Source organism: Typha latifolia, chromosome 12 (assembly GCF_019914945.1).
Source record: "Typha latifolia isolate L0001 chromosome 12, TyphaL0001v2, whole genome shotgun sequence".
NCBI lineage: Eukaryota > Viridiplantae > Streptophyta > Magnoliopsida > Poales > Typhaceae > Typha > Typha latifolia.
The window spans coordinates 8981446-9005654 of record NC_133097.1 but is presented as its reverse complement, the minus strand read 5'-3'; the positions used below and the strand labels follow the sequence as shown (position 1 = coordinate 9005654).

At 35.7% G+C, this 24209-nt stretch overlaps 1 protein-coding gene across 3 annotated transcripts; it reads left to right on the top strand.

The window, feature by feature from the left end:
• The first annotated feature begins 634 nt into the window (after positions 1–634).
• On the top strand, positions 635–23552 carry LOC140798700 (uncharacterized). Of its 3 annotated transcripts, none has more exons than XM_073152702.1 (36): positions 635–888; positions 2106–2273; positions 2362–2451; positions 2545–2681; positions 2764–2854; positions 3016–3098; positions 3194–3300; positions 3487–3639; positions 4319–4383; positions 4721–4808; positions 4943–5021; positions 5104–5212; positions 6122–6181; positions 7346–7464; positions 8452–8842; positions 8932–9116; positions 9215–9287; positions 10062–10212; positions 10309–10484; positions 10572–10916; positions 13039–13206; positions 13293–13586; positions 13956–14132; positions 14654–14917; positions 15692–15790; positions 15964–16148; positions 17489–17824; positions 18094–18247; positions 18413–18523; positions 19140–19307; positions 20347–20473; positions 20810–20968; positions 21102–21208; positions 21308–21367; positions 22529–22712; positions 23141–23552. In XM_073152702.1, the coding sequence occupies exons 1-36, from the start codon at positions 697–699 to the stop codon at positions 23170–23172; spliced, it is 5487 nt and encodes a 1828-aa protein (XP_073008803.1). In that variant the 5' UTR covers positions 635–696; the 3' UTR covers positions 23173–23552. The 3 variants fall into 3 exon arrangements, with proteins under 3 accessions (XP_073008803.1, XP_073008804.1, XP_073008805.1); XM_073152703.1 differs by having other exon boundaries at positions 636–888; positions 10309–10478; XM_073152704.1 differs by lacking the exons at positions 635–888; positions 2106–2273; positions 2362–2451; ... (2 more) ...; positions 3016–3098; positions 3194–3300 and having other exon boundaries at positions 3488–3551.
• Positions 23553–24209: the final 657 nt, after the last annotated feature.

Genomic DNA, 24209 nt, shown 5'->3' with positions numbered 1-24209 from the left:
AATATATAAGTTTTTTATCTAAATTTTTTTAACCTATATTTGTCTTATTATTAGTTGTGATATAATTATTAAATTTTATAAAAACTCAAGTTTAATAAATTTTAGTATATAGTTAGTATAATTTAGAAAGTAAGAGAATAAAAATATTCTTTAAAGAAAAAATTGCTTATATAAAAAAAGCAATTTTGTCTATAAAAAATAAAATTAGAGATATATTATCTCGCCATTTAATTTTTTAAAAATTTTTAGGCCTACTCCGTTAATTTGGATAGAAAAATTAATAGACTCACTTTATCAATAAATATATAGGCTAGTTTGAGAATTTTTAAAGTATACAGGAGTAGAGTAATTTAGACTTCAGTTTGGGAGGTAAAAAAATATATTTAACTCAAAATAAAATATAGAGGTAAAATGATAAATGTGATAGGATCGGAATGATAATAAAGGAAAACTATAGAGGTGTTTGTGAAACATTTCCATGAGGGGGGTGGGGTATATTTATTATGGGCCTTCCACTGGGTCGAGCCTATAGTAATTGGGTCGCATAACTTTTGCATCGGACCCGTTTCACGCCTTGAACACTGCGGCGCTGTTGTTTGGGCAATCTATAAATATCTCCGCCAAATTAATTAGCTTCCAATTCCCCTCTTCCAAGTTTCGTGCACTGTTGCACCCCGAAGAAGCAACGAACCAGAAATGGCGGAGACATCCGGTTCCACGCCGGCGCCGGCGCCGCCTCCATCCGATGCGGAGAGGGAGGATACTCTCGATCGAATGCTCACTCGCCTCGCCCTAGCCGACGACGCTAAGCTCCAACCCTTGCTCGCCAGTATCCTCCCCTACTCCATCTCATCCCTCGCCTCCCCTTCTCCTTCTGTTCGAAAGATGGTAACTAGTTTCCCTTTTCCGATATTTTTCATTCAAATTGGTTGGTGCGGGATTTGCTGATGCTATGTTATGTCGTGGTGTCAAGATTGAGCGGTATTCACTTCCTCTCGGTGCGAGTGATTGAAATTTATCAATTAGGGTTAGCTGAGGTTGAAATATGTCTGGTGAATCTTAGTGCAGGAATTGGGTCCGTACTCTCTCGATATCATACATTCTAATCGGGTTATTACTGGATTTGCTGAGGCTATGTTCTGTTCTGGTGTCACGATTCAGCTGTGTTCTCTCTTTTTTTCATTTTTTTCCCTTGCGATTGTTGTTGGGATATTGTCTGTTACGGTTTGTATTGGGCAAATCTTGAAATTGATAGAGGTCAAAGAGTGATCTACGGTGGAGTTTAGTATAGTGATGCATCTCTACTTTTCTCAGTATTTTGCATGCTAATTGGTTCACTGGTACAATTTATGATTTCTTCATCTGCTTTGGTGTCGATATTGTACTGTATTCACTTATTTTCAGTACGATTGATTGGATATTATATCTTACGGTTTGTATTCGGCAAAGGTTGAAATAAGAGGAGCTTAAAATTAAGGATTTTTACATACTTGCCACTGAAAACATTGAAAGCATCATAATTGCCATTATATTCTTTAAAATATCACAATTGCCGCCCAATTATTGATCTCTTTCAAGAATGTCACTCTGTCATTTAAAACCAACTACTCGTGGTTAAAGACAAAATTAAATTTAAAAAGACCATTTTGCTCTTACAGAAATTGTTTAGCGTGATCCAAAAACTATCTAATGTTCTCTGATAGCATATTAATTACAAGAGAACACAATATTCTTTATACAAGAAAAAAATGTGTGGTAATTATTTTGCACCCTACTTCAAGAGAGGAGTATTTTGGTTATTTAAATGTATTAATTGACTTTAACAACCACATATTAAGAATATTCTATGGATATTCCTTTAAAAATGGATCGCAATTCTGATAGAGTAAAAAGATTTTGATGGCAATTCTGATAGAGTAAAAAGGTTTTGATGGGAATTATGATATTTTAGAATTTTTAGTGGCAATTATGTAAAAATCCTTAAATTGATTGGAATTTATGTAGGAATTAGGCTTTGTGGTACCTTTTATTTTGATGTGCATGTGTGGATTGTGAATGTTTGTGTTTTTAATGATAGAATTATAAATTTAGTTTTGCGTCATTAGGTTATGGAGATTCTAACTCATATTAACAAGCGGGTGAAGCACCGGCCCGAGATTGGGCTGCCACTATTGGAGTTATGGAATATTTATAATAAAGCTGATGCCTCATCGATGGTTAGAAACTTTTGTGTTGTTTATATTGAGATGTCATTTGAACGCTTGCCTAAAGAGGTTGGTTCTTTTCCCTTTTCTCTCTTTTTTTTGTGCATGCTTTTAAGGATATTCATGTTGACGAAATTAGCGTGCCAATCTTTTGTAGGATAAAGAGAATATGGCTCCTGAACTTCTAATTAATATAGCAAATATACCACTTCAACATCAAGGCATCATCTTGAGAATTGTTCTGAAGGTACGTTGTTAGTGTCAACGAATTTTAAAGTCGTTGTATGCATTTATATTCGGTAGTACTTAGTGGCAAACTTAGGTTATTTGCTGTTTTCAGGTTATAGGTGATTGCCATTCAAGTCAGGTTCATGAGAACATTGTTGCAAAGTACAGGGCTAATGGAGTTTCTAAGGATGGAGAAGTATTTTTGGAGTTTTGCCTTCATACTATTTTGTATCAAGCACCACCTTCTGGGTATGGTATTCACAAAAGAAACAGCAAGATGTCTGACTGATTTGCAATGTTCTTTGAGATTTTTAATTGCTGTATGTTTTAGTGTTGGATGCCCAGCAGGACTTTCCATTGCCCAAGCAGATCGTGTTACTGGGAAGCAACCTTTGAAAGGTGATATTCTTATGACGAGAAAGGTAAGTTTGTTATGTATTCTACAGTATTTTCCTTTTTACATTTTATTTTTTGTGGTATTGCACCTAGTTTCCTGATTCGGCTTTGATGTGCTCAGCGGAGCTATTTAATCTTTTCTTCTCCTACGACCCCGCAATATTCTAACCTTTTCTTTTCTATATAGCTTGGGATTTTGAATCTCATTGACACTATGCAACTGTCACCTGAGCTTGTCTATCCCCTTTTTCTAGTAGCTGCTTCAGACAGGTAGTTGTTGTCCACTTGAACACACTTTGAAAAAGTTCAATTTTTAGGCACTAATGATGAGAGTCATCTGTTGTCTTTCTGATAATTTGCTTAAGTCAAGAGCCTGTTGCTAAGAAAGGAGAGGAATTATTAAAGCGTAAGGCTGCTGGTGCCAATTTGGATGATTCTGTTCTGATCAAAAGACTATTTATGCTGTTCAATGGTATGCATTTTTTTCCTTTTTATTTTCTTGGCTTTTATAACTTTTAGATTTTGAGAAAAATAACAATAGTTGTCTCTTAAGAATACATAATTCTTTTTACAGTTGAACTTCTCAATTCTTGTCTGTTACGTGATTTAGCTTCTTGACTGCACTGACGCTAGATGCAATTTGATTTACTAACTGCAGGCAGTACTGGGGTAGAAAATATAGCTGTAGAATCGAGGATTGCTCCAGGGAGTACTACATTACGAGTACGGCTTATGTCTGTTTTCAGCAGATCGATCACTGCAGCTAATGCATTCCCTTCTACTCTGCAATGTATTTTTGGCTGCATCTATGGTAAAAAAATATATTTTCCTTGTATTTGGGAGTCGATCTTATTCCAAGACTTAACTTGTTTTACAAATTATCTTTGGGCATTATTGTTTATATCATAATTAGTAATTATAGGTTATGCTTCTTTTTTCCATCTTCTCTTTTGTCCTGCTGAAGATTACCATGAATGATGTTTATATACTATTCTTTCTTACATTTCTTCATTATCTATTCTACTATACTTTCTCTGATATTTTCACTTCAAGAATGGACAGATGGCTTTGCTGGTAGCTACATTATGTAACAATCCTATTAAGAGTAGTCCATTACTTGTTTCGCTATCGGTAGCACACATTTACTTCTTCTTTTTTTCTATATTTTTCCTCTTTGGTTAAGAAATCAATACTGGCAATGTGTAATTGCTTCCATGTAACCATCCCGCCTGGCTCATAGCTTAGAGCTTTTTACCAACATGGTGCTACAATGAAGACACAGGTTTGTGTGGCACAACAAACGGCAGGCTGTTTCTCGCGCCGTGAGCTGTACCGGGGGCATTTAGATACTCTAAATTTGCATCCATTATGATGACATCATGTGTGCTTGTTATTGTTGTTATTATTGTAGCTGTTTTTTGTTCCTTTTTTATTTTAGTTTTATTTATCTCTAAGTCCATTTATTTGACTTGAGCTCCTTAATATGATAGGAAGCGGGACTACTTCAAGGCTGAAGCAGCTTGGCATGGAGTTTACTGTCTGGGTTTTTAAACATGTACATATTTTGGTGCTCTATAGTTATAGTCTTGACTTGAACTTCTATGCTTTGCTTGTTGTTTTCATGTCATAATTGCCCTTATAGTAAATTATGTATTTTTTGTTCAATGAGTGGCATGTTATTGAGTCATTGACTATGATATTAACACTAATTCTCATATTTGCTTGTCCTGTTAAGATCGGAGAACAACAAGTTATAGCATTGTTCATGTGATTTCTTTCCAATTGACCTGTTCATAATCTTTACTCTTTGATAGAGCAGAAGGTTTCTTGTGAAAGGGAAGTGTTCACGAATTTGTGAAGCTTTCCTGACTTAGTGTTTTATCTTCATACAGGCAGTAATTGATCAATTGAAACTCATGGGTCCTGTTATTTTGAGTGGAATATTACGTTCTCTTGATGGTTCATCTGCAACAGAAGCAGGTTTCTGTAGTATATTTGATGATTCTTCATCTCTCTATCTCTCTCTCATAATGAAAAAAGGAGCCATTTTACTGCATCCAATGGTTATACAAATGATTTAGGTTGTAAATCTATTCTGTTTTTCCTTTTCTCAGGATCTGTTGGTAGAGATGTAAAAACATTTGCGTACCAAGCCATCGGTTTACTTGCTTCTCGCATGCCTAATTTGTTCAAGCAAGTTTTCTGATCACTTCTCTTCATTCTTGAGTTAACTATTGTTGCACTGATTGCTCACTAATACACATACAATTTGCAGAGACAAAGTTGACATGGCTGTTCGGCTTTTTACTGCCTTGAAATCAGAGGAGCAGCCTCTTCGTCTAACTATTCAAGAAACAGTTGCTTCCCTTGCAACAGCTTATAAGGTATTCGTTTAGTTGTATAGATCTTGCCAAAGTGCATGGCTCATTATAATGGTGTGGCTCATTGTCTGGAAACTTTTGACTTTTGTATTGTAAAGCTCTTAATACCATTGATATGTCCTGCAATATAATGTTCTTCAACTGCCTTTAGGAGTTGTTTTTCAAAGCATCATGTAGACTCTAGACTATAAATGCATATCCTCTAACTTTATCTGTGAAATTATGTCCACCAAATTGTCCGTCTATTGCAAAGCTAAGCAATTAAATATCACTGGGACCTTCTATCTTCATTCACTGTGTAAACTATGGAGTTACTGAACTTATTTTCTCACAGAGCTGAAAGAAATAATCTAGTTGACTGTTTAGTGGCCACCTTGCTTGTTTTTACTAGGGATCAGCCCTTGGTTCTTTTGTTTCATCTTTGAGCATTGAGGGTGGCATGGGACCTTTGAGTTAGATGTTGGTAAAAGTGATGGTTCCTTATGAGTATAAAAGTGATAAACAGTACTCTAGATGTTGCTTCTAAATTTTGAGTCAGAGCAACCTCACGTTGTTAACTTTTGAGTTTCTTTCCATGAGAGCATGAGCAAATATGTTGTACTGTTATCTACATTTTTTTGTAGTGAAAAATTAGTTGAACATATATAAAGAATGCCCTTCTGGTTATAGAGTTTGAGAACTCTTGAACTCTTTCAATTTCAGGAAAATTTCTATTCTAGTTCCTGACCAGTTGCAGATACATTAAGATTTTATTCTCAAAAGTTTGAATGCAGTTTGCGGGTTTTTGTAGTTTTCTGTTTTACCTGTGTATATGCAAATCTGTCTTCCTTTATTAATTTTGTTACACTGTCCATTTAGATACTTATTCTTTCTTCCCTGGAGCTTATAATAATTGTCTGATCTTGGCATTAGGGTGCTCCAGCAGTAGTATTGGATAATCTGGAAGGACTTCTGCTGGAAAACTCTTTAGCGGTATGACATCCATCACATATTTGTTTATGACTTTCTGTCTTTCAGCTTTGTTGTGAAAATGTTGTGAGGTCTTCTCATATAAACTTCTCATACTATCCAGAATGAAAGCAAGGTTCCAAAAATCGGTATCGGGATCGGGATCGGCCGTCCGAAAAAACGATACGTATCGGCCGTATCGGCCGTATCGGCCGCCTGTATCGGATCGGACTATTTTAATTAAATAAAATTCTAAATATTATTAAAAATATTAGAGAAATTTCTAAAAATTTAGAAAAAATTATAAAAAAATAAGAAATAATAATTACTCACATATAAAGCCTAAAAAGTAAAAATCTCTTTTTCTCCCTCTCTTCTTTTCTATCTCTCTAATTGTTAGTCTAAAGTATCTATTTTCTCCCACATTCTTTTTTTTTATCTTTTTCTCTCTCTCTTTCTCAACTTTTTTTTTAATCTTTCCTTCTCCCTCACTCTCTCTTGCTTTTTTCCTCTCTCTCATACCCTTTTTTTTAATCTTTCCTTCTCCCTCACTCTCTCTTCCATTTTCTCTCTCTCTCACTCTCTCTTGCTTTTTCCCTCTCTCTCATACCCTTTTTTTTAATCTTTCCTTCTCCCTCACTCTCTCTTTCATTTTCTCTCTCTCTCTCACTCTCTCTTGCTTTTTCCCTCTCTCTCTCTCCTTTTCTCTCCCTCACTCTCCCTTCCTCTCTCTCCCTCTCTCTCTCTAGCTGCTGCCGACAAGCGGCAGTAGTTGTCATTCTTCTGCCGACAGCTGACAGATGGCTGTCGTGACAGACACCTGTGGCCGCTGCCGCCGCAAAGAGGCCGAAACCGAGTGGTTTCGACCTGGATCGGGATCGGCTATAGCCGATCCCGATCCGTTTCGGCCGATCCCACTCGGGATCGGCCGAAACTCGAATCCTTGAATGAAAGTACTTTATTTCATTCTATGTCAATTTCTATTTGTTTATTCATTGATTTCCAATCATTCACTGTTATGGATATCTGCCTGAAATTCTTTCCTTGTGTCTAAAGGAAAGTATGGATGGAACTTGCTTTATATAAATGTAATTGTTTGTTCTTACACATAATATTTGTTAGCTTCTGATGCCTTCTACTGCATTTGTTGTATTATCTTACTTAGAGTTCACCTTGATTTTCTTTAAGGAACAAAGTGAGGTGCGTTTTTGTGCTGTGAGGTGGGCCACGACGTTGTTTGATTTACAACATTGCCCTAGCCGATACATTTGCATGCTTGGAGCTGCAGACACGAAAATGGATATAAGGTCAATCATCAAATTTTTAGTTTTTCTGTATTGAAGTGTTTTCCTTATCTTGCCTCTTATGCTGGATTCTATTGTCTTGTTCTTTTTTCAATATTTATTTAGTTACATTGTCTACGGAGGTTTTGGTAAAGAGGTTGTTTTTTAAATTATAGTTGGATAATTTATTAGCAACAACAATCATCTCATTGCTCTCTTGGGATTCTTTTCTTTCTTCCTTTGGCTGGAAGATTTTACATTGCTACCTCAGGTAGGTTTCTCATATTATTTGTAAGAAGAAGGAAGCTTTCCTGTGCTCTCATAGTTCTTTACATCTTCTTCCTTAAGAACTGCCATTTAGGTTCGAAAATTTTGCTCATCCATTTTCATCTTCTATATTAACCAGGTAATAGGTTTAGATTCTGTTAATCAAATGGCAGGGTGTGGCTCAGTAAATACTTTTAGCAACCATGGTGCTCAATTCTTAGGTAATGAAAAGGGATGCCCTTTTCAATCAAAAAGAAAAACGGGTTTTGGGGGTGGCTTTATTCGTAAAATATTTCATAATGTAGCATGTCGTTTGTAATATCTTTAGATATATTAAAACCCTCAGAAAGAAGTTGAAGATGCTAATATGAAAGTGCTGAAGTGATCACTTTTCTACGTATAGGATTCTTATGTTAGAATCTACCAGTACAACATTTTTTTTGGCTTGGTTTTTGAACTGATGGAATCCTTTAGACAACTTTTATTTGGATCACTAATTTCTGAAGCTACTTAGGAATTAGTGATTAAAAAAGTTAATATAATCTGTATTTGTTTCTTGTGTGGATAATTCAACTTACCCATAATCCATCTAATCTGTCATGGCTTTTCTTTCTATGATTTATTAATTATCTTGTTGAATATTATCCCCTTGCATTGACATACTTTTTCATGGAATGACATGTTAGTTGTGCCCTATTGCTTCATCCAAACCATTATTAACTTAATTTTCTCTTCTGTTACTAGGGAAATGGCTCTTGAAGGCCTTTATCTTACAAAAGATGAGGGACAGATATCTGGGCAAAAAATTGACCTCAGATATCCCGATTTAAGAGAGATGCTAAATTATATTTGTAGTCAGCAACCAAAACTCTTAGATTCTAGTGAGCATGTGGATGGGAAGCTGCTTTTTTCATCAAAGACATCTGTTGCCATGATCAGGTTTTTGATGAAGTGCTTTGAAGCAGATTGTAGAATGTGCAGTTCTGATATGGAAACAGAATCAACAGATATTTTTAATTCCCCAGCAGTAACAATGTGTGTGCTGCTAGAGAATGCTATGTCATTTGAAGGATCTACTGAGCTGCATGCCACTGCTTCTAAATCTTTAGTTGAAATTGGGTCTCATTTACCTAAGGTTTTGTGCTTATTCTTTTGCTTAAATGTTTCAGTAATCAAACTTATGATATTTAAGTCTTCAATTCTTTTTTTAAAATTTTCCTATAGTTGGTAGCATCACGGTATGCTGGGCGGGTAGATTGGCTAAAGAATTTACTTGGTCATATTGATTCTGATACTCGGGAAGCTGCATCCCGCTTGCTGGGGATTGCATGTTCTGCTCTTTCAAGTTCTGCTTCATCTACTATTTTATCTGAGCTTGTTGCATTACTCAGTGGGAGCAAAATATTAAGGTTATTCATGTCGCACTAAGCAACTAGTTTCATGATATTTATGACTTCTATGATTAAGTTAGGTTCACTGAGATGGATTTCATGTGCAATACTTCCAGATTTGAAAATCATCATGGTTTGTTATGTGCTATTGGATATATAACAGCAGAGTGCATGAAGAACCCACCTTCTGTAAGTTCTCGGAATCTCTTTATATATGATGTATGTATAATATTGTGTGTGCAAAACAGTTCTTTGGCTGCATTTTATATTATTCTTGCTATTCTGTTTCTGCCTTTCCTCTTTCTTCTTTGTTGGTAGCTAGATGTTATTTTATATGCTTTGGCACAAAGTTAATAATATGCTCCATACTGTTTCTTCTTATTTGATATTTCTCCTGTTAAAAGTGAAGGGCAGTGATTTGCAAATTTAATGGCTTAATGAAACTTTGCAGGATGAATAAGTTCTAAGATAATACCAGAAAAGTCACTTGTTAAATGGGAACCTATTGTATTTCTGTGTACCACAATGTTACTTTTCATCCTTATCTACTAACCTTGGAATATTGCTTGCTTATGCTTGAAGTGGATCCTGTCTTTCGTTTCAATGCTTGGTCATCTCAGTATATCCTTTTGACCAAGTAATCCTTTTAATATGAGGATCTTAGTTTTAGCTTTTTTTTGTAGTTTAGTTTGGTTCTATTAAATAATCCAGACAGTCTAGTTTTATTTTCTTGGGTTAAAGGGTGAAATTTCTTCTCTATGTACAAATTAAAAAAAAATATTTTCATATTTTGTTAAACAAGAAATACATCATCATTAGCTATTGCTTATTTTGAAGTCTCAAAGTCACATTAAGGTTTAATTTTGGAGGTTTGTGCCATTTTACGTTGGTTTTTTTGAGTCAAAATTTGTTATATTAGGAATAAGCAATGTTGATACTTGATAATGCTTCCTGTTCATGTAGATATCAGAGGAGCTGTTTCAGAGTACTGTTGGTGTTCTCGTAAATGTGGTCGAGTCAGAAAGTGCAATACTGGCTTCTGCTGGAATGGAAGCTTTAGGTCATATTGGTCTTCGTTGTTCACTGCCTATACTTTGTCGCAATTCCATTGCCGGTGGGTTTTGGTTGTTAGTTGTTATCATACTAATATTTTTAATGTAAAAAAGATCTTCCCAAATTAATATATGTTGTATGTTTTACTCAACTGCAGCTGGAGTTATAACAATTTTGCATGAAAGGCTGAGCAAACTGCTTTCTGGTACTGATATCAAAGCAATACAAAAAATAATTATTTCTTTGGGGCATATTTCTGTGAATGAAATTTCATTTCCACACCTGAAAAGTTCTCTGGACTTGATATTTAGTCTTTCCCGATCGAAGGTTGCAGTTATCTTTTGTTAAACTTTTCCCTACTGTGGTTTTTTTTACTTTTAATTGTTTATGGTATGGTAATTTAAAATTTTTACTTTTCAGGTCGAAGATGTACTTTTTGCTGCTGGGGAGGCTCTATCTTTTATATGGGGTGGAGTCCCTGTTACTGCAGATACAATACTCAGATCAAATTATAGTTCCCTTTCCGGAAGCACCAACTATCTCACCGCTGAAATGCCCTTACCCATTGTAACTGGCTCATGGAAGAGCAACTGTGATGAGGAGTCACATGTTATGAGTCAAGACATGATTATTAAAAAGCTCTTTGATGATCTCCTTTTCAGTAGCAGAAAAGATGATCGCTGTGCAGGTACTGTCTGGTTGGTGTCACTGATAATGTATTGTGGCCATCATCCAAAAATCCAGCAACTTCTTCCAGAAGTACAGGTCTGTCATTTGAATATTTGGCAAGTCGATATCTAGGAGCACGTTAGCCTGTGCTATCTTTCATTCTGTAACATGCAGTAATGTACTTAATAATTTTGTCAGACTTTGCATGCGAACTTATAGACTTAACCGGAGGTTTTGCCCTGTATGGAGTAACTGTTTAATAAATAAGCAAAGATATAGCAGGTGAAGAATTATCTGTATGTTTTCAAGGAAATCTTTGATTTTCAGAAATACATCTGAGTAATTTATGTAGAACAATAGTGCTCCCCTCCCTAGATTTAGGAAAATAATGATATTGTAACTTGGTTGAGTTACAAACAAATATGCAAATGAACCAGAAAGTTCTATGATAAGCTTATAGTTGATTAGAAGACTAGTAAGGCAGTAACGTCAAATGTTTTTCAATTGAGATCACGACAACAATTTTGAGAACTTGCAGGATGGATGAACTAAATAATGCTCTTAAATGTGAACTGCCCATAAGTTGAAGTCCAAAGCTATAGGAGGTTTTGTTATTAAATGGCTGCTGGTTTTGAAGAGTTCATGCATTGATTCAAGTGACACTGGTGTTTGTTTTCTCTTGGATTGCCATTTGTATGCTATTATTTTTGTCCTGGTGTTCTTTTTATAGCAGCTTAATGCACCATAATTATGTTAGTCTGTGCAGCATTTGCATTGGTTTTCTCATATCTGTGAGTTGGCACAACTTAACGATATGGTTTCACTGTCCTTGCCCTCCTTGGCGTACTCCTCATAAATATATATGAGTTGTTGCTAGTGATTTTTCACTATATGTTAACTCTCTTTTATTTCTATGCAACTTTCATAGACAGCTATACTTTCTGAATTTCTTCAGTGGTAAATATCATTTTGACAACAATGTAACACAATGAATAAATGAATAGAATTCTAGAACAGAACATTATGATCTAAAGTAAAAGTGAGCATATCATGCCATGAACTTCAATGCTTGATCCAAAAATTGGAACGAAAAATTAGACTTTGATAAATGAATGTTACTGCTCATCAGCAAAAGATGAAGAGATGGCTAGACCTTCAACTTCGGCTTTAGCCTAGAGCTTGTAGGAATAAACTTTGGGCTGCTCGATGGCGGAGCTGCAGAGGAAGCAAGAGATGGCAACAGAAAAACAGCATCAAAAGAGGGAAAAAGAGGGGTAATAACAATGGCTGTACCTGCGGGAGCATTAATAGCTACAACAGTAGAGAAAGAGAGAATAGCGGAGGGAACGAAGAGGAAAGGCAGCTGCAGCTGTGAAGGAGAAGAGGGAAGAAAGGAGCTTGACTGAGAGGAAGAGAGGCGGAATGGTGGTTCAGTAAAGAGAAGAGAAGAGAGCCTGGACTGCAGGAGGGGGAAGAGAAAAAAGGGGCTCTGAGGAATTCTCTTTTTGGTCTTTAATTAGGGAAATGGAATTTCAGTTGGAAAGTTTTGGGTCTCAAGTAGGAGTTCAGTAAGGGGCTCACTTAGCATACCACTTCAGATGATAAGGGTGTATTTGGTTGATAAAAAATGGAAAGAAGAAAGTGGCTTTTGAAGTAAAAGTTTACAGAGAAGTCACTTCTAAAATTTAGTCATGCCTCATATGCATTTATGTTTGGTAAGAAATTGAAAGTGTTTGGTGGAGTTGGGTAATTATAGCAATTAATGATAATATATGAAAACTTGGGAAGTGCTACTCTCGCCCTAGAGAAAAGGAAGGAGAATGAGCCAAAATCAGAGAAGTTAGGTTGTGTTGAGAAAATTAAGAAACTCCATCCAAATACCAAAAATGCCTCAATTCTAGTAAGTTGTCACTTTCTTTTCCTACTTCCCATCAACCAATCACATCCTAAGATGTCTTTCCTAATGTGGCAACCATATTTCTTTGAAAACAGAATTCCCGGCATTTTAGTAACAACTCTAGGAATCCTTCTAATCTAGAGGCTCAAATAAATCACTTTTAACAGCTGCCATATATAGGCAAAGTGGAAATAAAAATTGGCTGACCAACTAATGAAATCAAACCAATAGCAACATAAATCAAACTGAAACCATAAAGGATCACACCCACAGGGTGTCATGCTCACACCAAGAGATTTATTATTTTAATTGGTTTTGCAGGAAGCCTTTTCTCACCTTCTTGGTGATCAGAATGATCTTACACAAGATTTGGCTTCCCAAGGCATGAGTATTGTTTATGAACTTGGTGATCCGTCTATGAAGGAAGAATTAGTGCATGCACTTGTAAGCACATTGACTGGTTCAGGGAAGAGGAAAAGAGCTATCAAGGTGTCTATGTCATTTCACATTCTTTTCCTTAGTTTGTTAAATGTTTATTTACGTCTGTGCATTTTAACTTGTTTTGTGGCCTGTAGCTTATGGAAGATTCTGAAGTTTTCCAAGAAGGAGCTATTGGTGAAAGTCTTAATGGTGGAAAGCTTAGCACATATAAGGAGCTTTGCAGCATGGCAAATGAGATGGGGCAACCCGACTTGATATATAAGTTCATGGATCTTGCTAATTATCAGGCTTCTTTAAATTCAAAGCGAGGTGCTGCCTTTGGTTTTTCCAAGATAGCAAAACATGCTGGGGATGCTCTTCAGCCACATCTACGTTCTTTGATTCCTCGACTTGTTCGCTACCAGTATGACCCTGATAAAAATGTCCAGGTGTTGACACTGTACATTTTATTTACAATAGCTATGAGGTTGAAAGTAGTTGATTTGGCTCCAAATTTCATTTGCATGTTTTATTTTTGTTGTACGATAATATTTGATACCGTACTAGTGAACCTACATAACTCTCGCTTTCCTTTCCCTTTGGAGGATATTGGTCATATCTGAGACCTGTAGCACTGTCCAAGAGTTCTCTTAGAACGTATGAAATTTATTTATTATTTATTAATCTATAGTTTGAAGATTCTGATTCACACAATCACACATTACATTCATTAATTTGTGTATATTCCATATAATCTGGTGTTTCTTCTAAGTTGATTTATATTGCCCTCATGTATTAAATCCTAAGCCTGCTGTTAGGATGCTATGGGGCACATCTGGAAGTCAATTGTGGCTGATCCTAGAAGAACTATTGATGAATATTTTGATCTTATTATGGATGATTTGCTGGCACAATCTGGATCAAGACTCTGGCGCTCACGTGAAGCTTCATGTCTTGCTCTTGCAGACATTATCCAAGGCCGGAAATATAGTCAGGTATTATATAGTTTCTTAGGCTGACATGTTGTAATTCCTTCTCATTAACAAGATAATGCTCTTGAGTATACCTCTCAGGGATTATTTGAGCATGTTAGTCTCTATAAAATATTGAAGTTGCTGTCTACATTGATGGCCTTTTAGAAAACACTGGTCAGTGTTGATCAGCACATTTTATGCCAGTGACTTATTGAAACTTGAAACTAATGTTTGGAGTTTTTGGTACTCTCATTGTACTCCCTTTTGTTAAGCCGTGCCTAGTGCCAACCGTGATTGAGCCATTTGACCCTTGTGCCAATTTGTGCCAGTTTGGATTGTTTTTGACTTTTTTCAGCAAATACAGGCAGATTGTTACATGGGGTGTGGTCTCACATACCAGATGGAGCTTATCTGTCCTAATGGCTCACTGACATAGATAATTATGTTGAGTCAAATTTAACTTCTTAACATTTTTTTCCTTGGTTTGTTGGTGTGATATTCAATCATTTATCTTTTTATAGCGTCATTGTATTTTATTCCAGGTTTCTAAGCATTTGAGAAGTATATGGACAGCTGCATTTCGTGCCATGGATGACATTAAGGAAACTGTACGAAATTCTGGTGATAGTTTGTGCCGTGCTGTGAGCTCGTTAACAATCAGACTTTGTGATGTCTCACTTACTGCAGTTTCAGATGCTAGTGAGACAATGAACATTGTTCTGCCGTTCTTGCTTACAGAAGGAATAGTCAGTAAAGTTTCTAATGTTCAAAAAGCATCCATTGGCATAGTAATGAAGCTCGCAAAGGTCTGAAGCTCTTCTTTCTTATCCTTTTTTTTATATGATTCACAGAAGGGTTTTTTTATAGGGACACAGCTGTTCTGAATATATCATTTAAGTTGGCAAATATTTGTTGGTACTATTATGATGTCATACCTATAAATTTAGACTATTTGCAAGATGCCAGTTGACTCAAGTAGGTCCTTGCATAGGAATGGGTTGAGAACATGGAACTAATGCAAGTTTTGAGGTATCTATAGATCTCAGATTGGACCAGGTGGCGATTTGTATCCATATTATCTAGTGACATGTGAACAGAACTCCTTTGAATGTTGGAGCAAACTTGATGGTTTACGTCTTTTCTAGAATTAACATATTAAGTCCCAAAAGAAACTATAAATGTGGGCAAACGATGAATTTGAATAGGAGCTGGGAGCATATGATGTTTTGTTATTTATTGCAGCTGTAGCATCCATGAAACAAATATGCATTTAAAGATGTAAGAAGAAGAAAATCTGCATTTTTATGGTGGAATCTGCAAGGATGTTGAGAAAATACTGTTATAGAAAAAGAGTTGACATGTTGAAACAATTGGCAAATGAGTCTATTGCTCCCCAAGATAGTTTACATAAGGCCTGATGGTCATAGTTACCAAGATCCACACTATGATGTGTTTCTTTGTTTCCTAGTAAACTACAACATAGATCTATCATCATTTAGTTGAAGCATGTAATTTTTTGCTTAGTGCATGTTGGCTATAATCTTTGGCTAAGTTAGGTCATTTTATAAATTGATTTATAGGGTGCTGGGGCTGCACTTCGGCCGCACTTGCCTGATCTTGTCTGCTGCATGCTCGAATGTTTGTCAAGCCTAGAAGATCAGAGGCTGAACTATGTTGAGGTCTGACCACTTTAAACTTACTTATAACTAATTTCTGCACTTTTCTTTTTCACTTGAAGGGATGATGTAGGACAGTGGATACGGGGATGACTACTACACTATATCTAATATCTGATTATTACTTTTGTGGCATCTTTTATATTCTAAGTAACTTCTCTATTTTGGAAAATTAGCTGCACGCTGCAAATGTTGGGCTTCAAACTGAAAAACTTGAGAGCTTGCGAATTGCTGTTGCTAAAGACTCTCCAATGTGGGAAACCCTTGATATATGTCTAAAGGTTGTTGACACACATGCATTGGATCCTTTAGTTCCTCGTCTTGCCCAATTGGTCAGATCGGGAGTAGGGCTTAACACCAGGTACATTCTTATGTCAGTGGACCTAGTAACATTTTGGTAGGGCTTAACACCAGGTACATTCTTATGTCAGTGGATCTAGTAACATTTTGGATGCGAGTCCGATATGTAAAACATTATTATTATTTTTTTTCATTTCACTGTTCCATAATTTATTTTAAATTTCTCAATAGTCTATTGTAGTAAAACATTATATATTTACTATCTAACTTGTTCTTTTCTTGGGAAGATTGACTGTACCGCTTGGTTAGACACATGCCTTGGTGTGCAAAATATTTTAATAATCGATACAGATGGCACAAACAACACAAATATGCATGCAACAAAACATTGTGAGGAGGCTTTTGCAAGAATCATCCCTCAATTATAACTATTTTAATAACTTGCACAACCCCCAAAATCATAATTATACCTTACCCAGTTGTATCAATATGCAACTATATATAAGATGCCGATGCTAATAAGCATGTGGAGAATACTAGTCTAGATAGGGATTAATCAACATAACAACAAAGCAACTTATTATTGTAACTATTATTATCATGTAGGAGGTCAAACAACAATGTGAGATGGAATTATTGCAAAGGAGAAGGTAACTATAAGGTTGAGGTCTACTAACTGTGTGAGCAACTTTCAATACACTGCTAAATGATGAGGGTACTAGACATTGTCATGCACGGGGTCCTTAGTAGCCTTAAGATACTGATGTGGATGTATGAAGTTTCTTATCACCATTACAGTGAGGTGCTAATTAAATAAATTGTAAGTATCAAATTGGTGGTATATAGTGAACTGATGTGGAAGAAAACTGGAGGGCACATGGGGACAAGGAAAAGGCAAAAAACAATCTAAGTCTTTGTAACTATTTATGAGGGGGTTGGAGGGATGGGGGAATGCTGGCAAAATTTCATGTTATTACCTAGTCATTGATGCTAATTGCTTGTTTCCTTCAGACACTAGTTGATTTGCATGTGAAACTGACTCGACCTATTTATAGATTTTTAGCATTTTCAACTGCCACTTCTTACAAGCATTAATGACAGTAATGGCTACATAGTCTATTTGAGAGAAAAAATTACTCATGAATATGACTAGTTATCAGGAAAGTGTCAAATGTCATGAATTGCAGTAGCTAGTGTAAAGCGCTTTGATTTTCTCATTTCCCACTTTTAGTTTGCATACTTCCTACAGTATAACCTTGAACTGAAATGGAGTAGTCATGTATAAATATTCAGCTTTATGAATATAATTCCTTAATCATTCTTGTCATGAATCGCCTGTTAGCATGTGGCCTCCAAACTGTATTTTGCAAGCCATTGTTTTATTGGAACTTAAATTTTCAGGGTAGGTGTTGCCAGTTTCATCATGTTGTTGATACAAAAGGTAACTGCTGACATCAAGCCATTTACAAGCATGCTATCAAAGCTCCTATTTCATGCTGTTCGAGAGGAAAAGAGTGCTGCAGCAAAACGAACCTTTGCATCTGCATGTGCTGTCACATTGAAATTTGCAAGCCCATCTTTGTCTCAAAAGTTGATTGAAGACACTGCTGCTCTGCATTTAGGTGAAAGAAATGCGCAGATTTCTGGGGCAGTTCTTCTGAAAGCCTACATGAATCTTGCTGCAGATGTTCTCAGTGGATACCATGCAATAGTTATTCCTGTTATTTTTCTTTCAAGGTTTGTCTGGAATTTATCTTTTGATATATAACTGATATTAAGATTAGTTATTTTTTGTTATTTTGAAGCGGGAACTTTTCTTGCAACTCCTGGTATCTTGGTATTGTACTTCTTCAAATACTTATTGTGCATCAAATTGTCAAACTACTAGTCTACACTTGTGCCATATTTCAAAATGATCTTTTGCATGAGACATTTGGTTTCCGTAGTGCCTGTGGTGGAGTAAGTTTTAGAAAATATTGAGTTCCAGCTAATGAATTATACTGCAGATTTGAAGATGATAAGGATATAAATGCCCTATATGAAGAGCTATGGGAAGATAACTCAAGCAGTGAAAGAGTCACTCTTCAGTTATACTTGGCAGAAATTGTTTCTCTTATTTGTGATTGTATTTCATCATCATCATGGGCATGTAAAAGGAAGGTACTTAGCTATTCCTATTATTCATTTCTAAGTTACATTTTTTACGTACCACAAATTTTTTGTCAAGAATCACTCCCTCGCAGCAGGAGATGAGTTTAATCTGATAACCATTAATTTTTTTCATATGGTTTTTATTTGAGGTTTATGTCTTTCTTGTATCTGCAGTCAGCCAAGGCAATAAAAAAGTTGAGTGATATTCTGGGAGAGTCTCTTTCAGCATATTATCAGAATCTACTTGAATGCCTTCTAAAAGAACTACCTGGTCGTTTCTGGGAGGTATGTGGATTGTAAATGCTCTGACAATATCTGCTGTGATGTCAAAATTTATAGGGAGTAGAAATATCCACAACTCAGGTTCTTAATTCACCTCTATCACTAGTAAATTCTTAAACAGAACTGGATTCTTTCTAGGCAGAAAGATGAAAGAGATGTTTGCTATGATTCTTTCTATACAACTTGTAGCCCTGGCAATACCAGCATATCTGGTTACCTACCGTGCCAGTTCTTGTAGATTGTCACTTCATTCATTATCAAAGAAATTTTTAAACTTAGCCAGTTTATTGAGAGTATTCTTAATTTCTTTCACAATGAAGCTAAAAGGAAGAGAATATAGTATATCATTAATTGTATGCATGCAAGTTATGCTCTGCACAGATTCTAAAAGCTTATGCGTATAGAGTACTGTGGTTTTAGTCCTTTGTGACAGTAACTTATGCTCTTAACAGATTCTATTAAGTAGCAATTATCTTGTTTCCATCCATATTTAGAAAAGCTCAAATGAATGATTTGATTATTGTGGCTAGGTCCATATTTGTACTTCATCAATAGCAAATGTTGTGATTAATATTCGTTCTTCAGTCATTCTAATTCTTTGCGGTGCTTCTTCTTTCAGGGGAAGGATGTTATTCTATATGCAGTAGCTTCACTCTGTTCATCTTGTCATGATGCAATGTCTGCTAAAGACCCTGCTATTCCAAATATTGTTTTGGGTGCTATTTCAGCTGCTTGCACAAAAAAAATAAAATCCTACCGCGAGGCAGCATTTTCGTGTTTGCAGCAAGTAATATTTCCGGTCCTTGTATTTATGTGCTACTTGTAACTTCCATGTGTCATAACAGGGCCACCGGTATGAAAAGCATGGATACACTTTATCATTATAGCTGTTCTGTTTATTCCCGGAATTCTCCATCTGAAACTAATAAAGTGATGTGGAAAAAATATGCAATATTGATGCAAAATGCAAATATTTCAATCTTTATTATGATTGATACTTGATACGGTTGAGCATTGAAATACTTAAACAAGATAATTATCTATCTCTTAACAGTTTGGAAGATCTTTAAGAATAATGTCTTATATACAAATTTGATTAGGAATTATTAGGGCCTCAAAAATTTCATATGTATGTTAACTCAAATCGCTATTTGTATATCGATCCATGTAACTCAACCTTCTTATCACTTTCTTGATTCTTAAAAAAGATGACAAGATTGGCTAGCTACATGCTGAGAGCATGTCTTGCAGATAGATGGTTGTAGGATCCTTTGTTTTCCAAGATCCCTGCTTCCTCATAGTGGTTGTCCTTTATCATTTATATGATCATTCCTTCTCCTAATTTGTTTACTAATCTCATTTCTGGATAGTGTATAGGATCATTCTTCTGCATCTCTTTGCTCATAATTCCAGGAAGTCAGGAACAGGTCTTGTGTAAAATTAGTGGACGAGTTTACTTTTATCTCTGCAGTGGGGCTTGAACCAATTTTCTAGTCTTTTTGTGCGTTCATCCAGTATGGCACATAAGACAATTCTTTACTTAAATTTGTCATAAACTAATTTAGAAAGGAACAAGTATGTCCTTTCTTGGGCTTTTAGACTTATGGTCGCTTGATTGCTCTGAAGTCCGAACAGCTTGTCTTAATAATGTTCGTGCAATAGATTTACCATCTTTTATGATCATAAAGGTGTTTGATGACCTTTTTTTGTAATCTGTCATTCTATGTCTACACAAGCAACTTGTCCAATGAAGAAATAAAGTTGTTCCTTTTAAACATTTATATTACTTAACTGGTTGTCTAATTGCCTTTTCCATTAATTTTCAGGTAATAAGAGCATTCAGAAAAGCAGAATTTTTTAACAGCGCATTTCCCATGTTATTTGATGTTTGTCGTCAAGCTGGTGTCAGCAACAAGGTGAATGCATCTTTACTGAAATCTGCTGATGGGACAGGTGAGGCACAGTTCTTATCTTGCCTCTGAATTTGTTTTTGAGAGATAAAGCTAACATAGTTTTTCTGATAACAGCTTAAGCAATGTATTTCTTATGATAGTTCTGAATAATTATTGATGTTAAACATTTGAATTATCTTTTACATCAGGATATTGAAAAGCTTTGATGTACTCAATGCTTATATAGGAAAACTAGAATCAAAAGGAAAAGTATGGCTAGCATTGCAAATGTTTCTTAATATAAGCATATGCAACTATATATTTATATTTGGATACAATTGCTTTTCATGTGTGCATTAGTGCGAAGTTTGATTTTTTTTTTTTTTCGCCTTTGCAGGACAAGATGAAAGTGAAGCAGTTTCTGTTTCTCTTGACAAAGTTCTAGATTGTGTCACATCTTGCATTCACATTGCTCTTCTGCAAGATATTCTTAATCAGAGGGAAAGTATAATAGAGGTGTTCTCAAGTTCCCTCTCGCATGGTTATGGCTGGCCAGGTGCTTTTTATTAATGACATGTTCTTCTTTATTTAACTTTGATATCATTTTTAAAAATAAAAACTTCTGTATCATCCTTTTGCCTTATGCATCATTATGGCAATAACATACATTGATGGTTTTTTTTTAACAGTTAAAATGTCGGCTTTTTCATCAATCAAAGAGCTATGTTTGAAATTCTGCTCTGTTTCTGATGATGCTTCTGCTTGTTCTCATGATGCAACTTCCTTGATTCATGAGGTAAACACAGACAACTGCATTCTGATTAGTTCATAGGTGCTGACTTTCATTGTAGTTCCCTTATGCTTGTTCATTCTTTCTGGTGTTCAACTTTTTCAGTTGCTTCACTCTGTGGCACCAAAAATAGTTGAATGCATACAGACAATTAAAATTGCCCAGGTACTCAGATTGTCTTGTTTGTGTTTTCTATGTTTTTTCTATTTTATTATGGGCATTTCCACTTTCCCAATTTGAAAGATTGTGTTACTAATTTTGTATGAGTATTTACTATTTAGTTTTCATGTCTGGTCGTCTAATATTTACTCCATTATTTGATTAACTGTGTCACATGACAGTCAACAGCCAGATAGATATTAAGATCTTTTATTCCTCTATAAGTTGTCTGTAAGACTGATGCATATACATTAATATAGAATAAATTTAGGGGCGTAACTTGCAAGCCGTCTTCATTGAATCAAAATAGTAATGTTCTTCCTGCCACATCGGCTAAGAAGCAAATCTTAATGAGATTGTCTGTTTAAATTCTGTGTTGTTAAACTAATGCCCCTAAAGGCTGATGGCATGATCTGCCAATATGGGTTTCCTTCAAGTTCATAGATGATAGAAACATGCTTAATAGTATAATATTGAGGGTTGACTTTTATTACAAATGGAATCTTCCTGATCTAATAGGAAATTTTGAATCTGGCTTACTGAATGTTGAAAAGCATCCAAGCGTATCTGTTTTTATTTTTATTTAAAAAAACTGAACATGGAAATGAAGTATCTCATATGATATGGTATGATACAGCTGGAGCATAGAAGTATTCCTACAGTCCAACCCTAGGGCAGTTAGCATGCAGTATTAGGACTGCTTGACCTTGACCATACCATTTATTGGCTTAACAAGTTATGATTTGAATCCAAGTATCCAACACATTTACCCATAAGCAGTTTTATTTCCGTTGTATCTTCTTGGGCATGTATTTAGGTCAAATGTGCTTCCCTGGCCATAGTGATGATTTGGTCATTTCTCCACGGTTCTCTACCCCTCCAAGGATAGGCTCTTTTTTTTTTTTAATCTCATCTCCAAGGAGAGTAGATTAGGTCAATTTGTCTCGAATAATTTGTTAACTACATGAAAATGTGCTCCTCATTGAATTTTATGTTTCAGTTCATCGCTAGCAGTATGTAAGTTTGTGCTGTCTGCTATCTGACTTAAGCCATAATTATTCTATGGTTGGCCTCAAATTCTGACTAATTTTTCATTCCTGTCCATTCTCTATCCATCTACGTGATGTTTAATTTTCTTTTTCCTCCTGCTGCCTCCCTCTTTTCTAGGTTCACACTGCTGCTTCAGAGTGCCTTTTGGAGATGAGCAAGCTGTACAGAGATTTTCCTCTCACTCACAGGAAAGATATTAAGTTTAAGGATGAAATAACTCATCTCTGTCAAGTGGAAAAAAGCGAACAAGCAAAGTCATTACTCATGAAATCCATTGCTATTTTAGAAGATGTTGGGCGAGGTAATGCACCTGTTACCTAGATACTAAGTTACTAGCATGGATCTGAATTTAACCAGAAATAATAGTCTTGTTTCTTGTGTATACTGCACCTGGAATACTACCCCTGATTAATTTTACCTATCAAGTCACCAATTGAAGTTCTCTACTTTCCTGTATCCTGGCAAGTATCTAGCTCTGATGGAAGCTCAGTTTCTGTCTGAGATACAAGACTCAGAAGATATATAACTTGCTTCGTCTTTCAACTGTAGTTTCTTTCACTTTTAAGAAAAGAAGGTTCATAGATCATTCTGCTTGGGACGATAAATGCCCCAAAAATCTTGCAAAACAGTTTGTACTCTTCTATTTTGGAGGGTTCCCAATATCATATCCTATAAAAGTCACATGCTTTTGTGGCGAATTTATATACATAATACTGTATGCGCATGCAGATCCAGAAGAGCCAGACCGTAGCTGCCAATAACTAGCATACGTTGCCAACCACTGGATATCTACACTGGGCATGAGGCTGCTGCTGCTATGCAGACTGAGGTCGGGAACTGATGCCATCCATGTGACCATGAGCAAAATGAGATTTGGGTACCGAGGAGGAGGATAACCCAGCAAAAGTCCCGGCGGATAAGGGATAAACATGAATTAAGGACTGAGCTATGTTATCTTTGATGCGGCCATATGTTTTTAAATTTGGAGAGAGTGGCTCCGTTTATTATAATTTGCTTAATATATAAAAGATATTCACAGACTAGTCTCTTTTTGAGATTCTTTTTTTGTGGAGAATTCACATACTAGGCCCTTGATGCCATATGATTATTGTATGAGAAGAAAAGAAGAAAAAGTTAATTATCCTGTTGGTTCTTTGATTTGGTAGTAGGCTCTGCGGTTAGCAACACTCATCTGATGCACAAAGACCTTTAGATCGCATAGACCATATGCGGCCAAGCTTCTGTATCTCTGATGCGCATTAACTTTATGCTTGCTTTTTTTTCTCTTGATTTCTTTATTTTTCTTTCATATAACAAATAAATTCTATAATTATGAATTGGTAGCACTGGCTACTAATTTTAATTTTTTTATTTTTTTTATTTTGAGAGAAAGAATGTACAAGAGGAAGGAGATAAAAGGAGGTAGAGAGGACACAAGAGGGAGAGAGAGAGAGGATTACAAAAGGCAAATCAAGGTAAATATTTCCAAAGAAATGGAGCTTTTGAAAAGATTATTGGACATCATGTTTTTACTTTTAACCCCCTGTCCTTTTGAAAATGGCACATTTCTCTTTTGAAGACAAGATTGTTCATCCAGAATCCAGATGCTATTTACAATAGATTTTTTTTCTTGCGTTTCCGACCCTGCCTGCTGCTTTACCTTTCCAATATGACCCTTGTACTTTTAATAAATACTAAAAAAATGCCACAAACCCCCGGCTTACAGAACAACTATAAGATATTAAAACTTGATATGAAGTTTTACTATAATATGATTCTATATTGTAACTCATAATAT

Bases quoted from the DNA above. Each gene is read 5' to 3' on its own strand.
- LOC140798700 (XM_073152702.1), top strand. From the start codon at position 697: ATGGCGGAGACATCCGGTTCCACGCCGGCGCCGGCGCCGCCTCCATCC. The intron at 9,288-10,061 runs GTAAGTTCTCGG...CTGTTCATGTAG, and splicing joins GCATGAAGAACCCACCTTCT to ATATCAGAGGAGCTGTTTCA. The intron at 18,248-18,412 runs GTACTTAGCTAT...TTGTATCTGCAG, and splicing joins CATGGGCATGTAAAAGGAAG to TCAGCCAAGGCAATAAAAAA.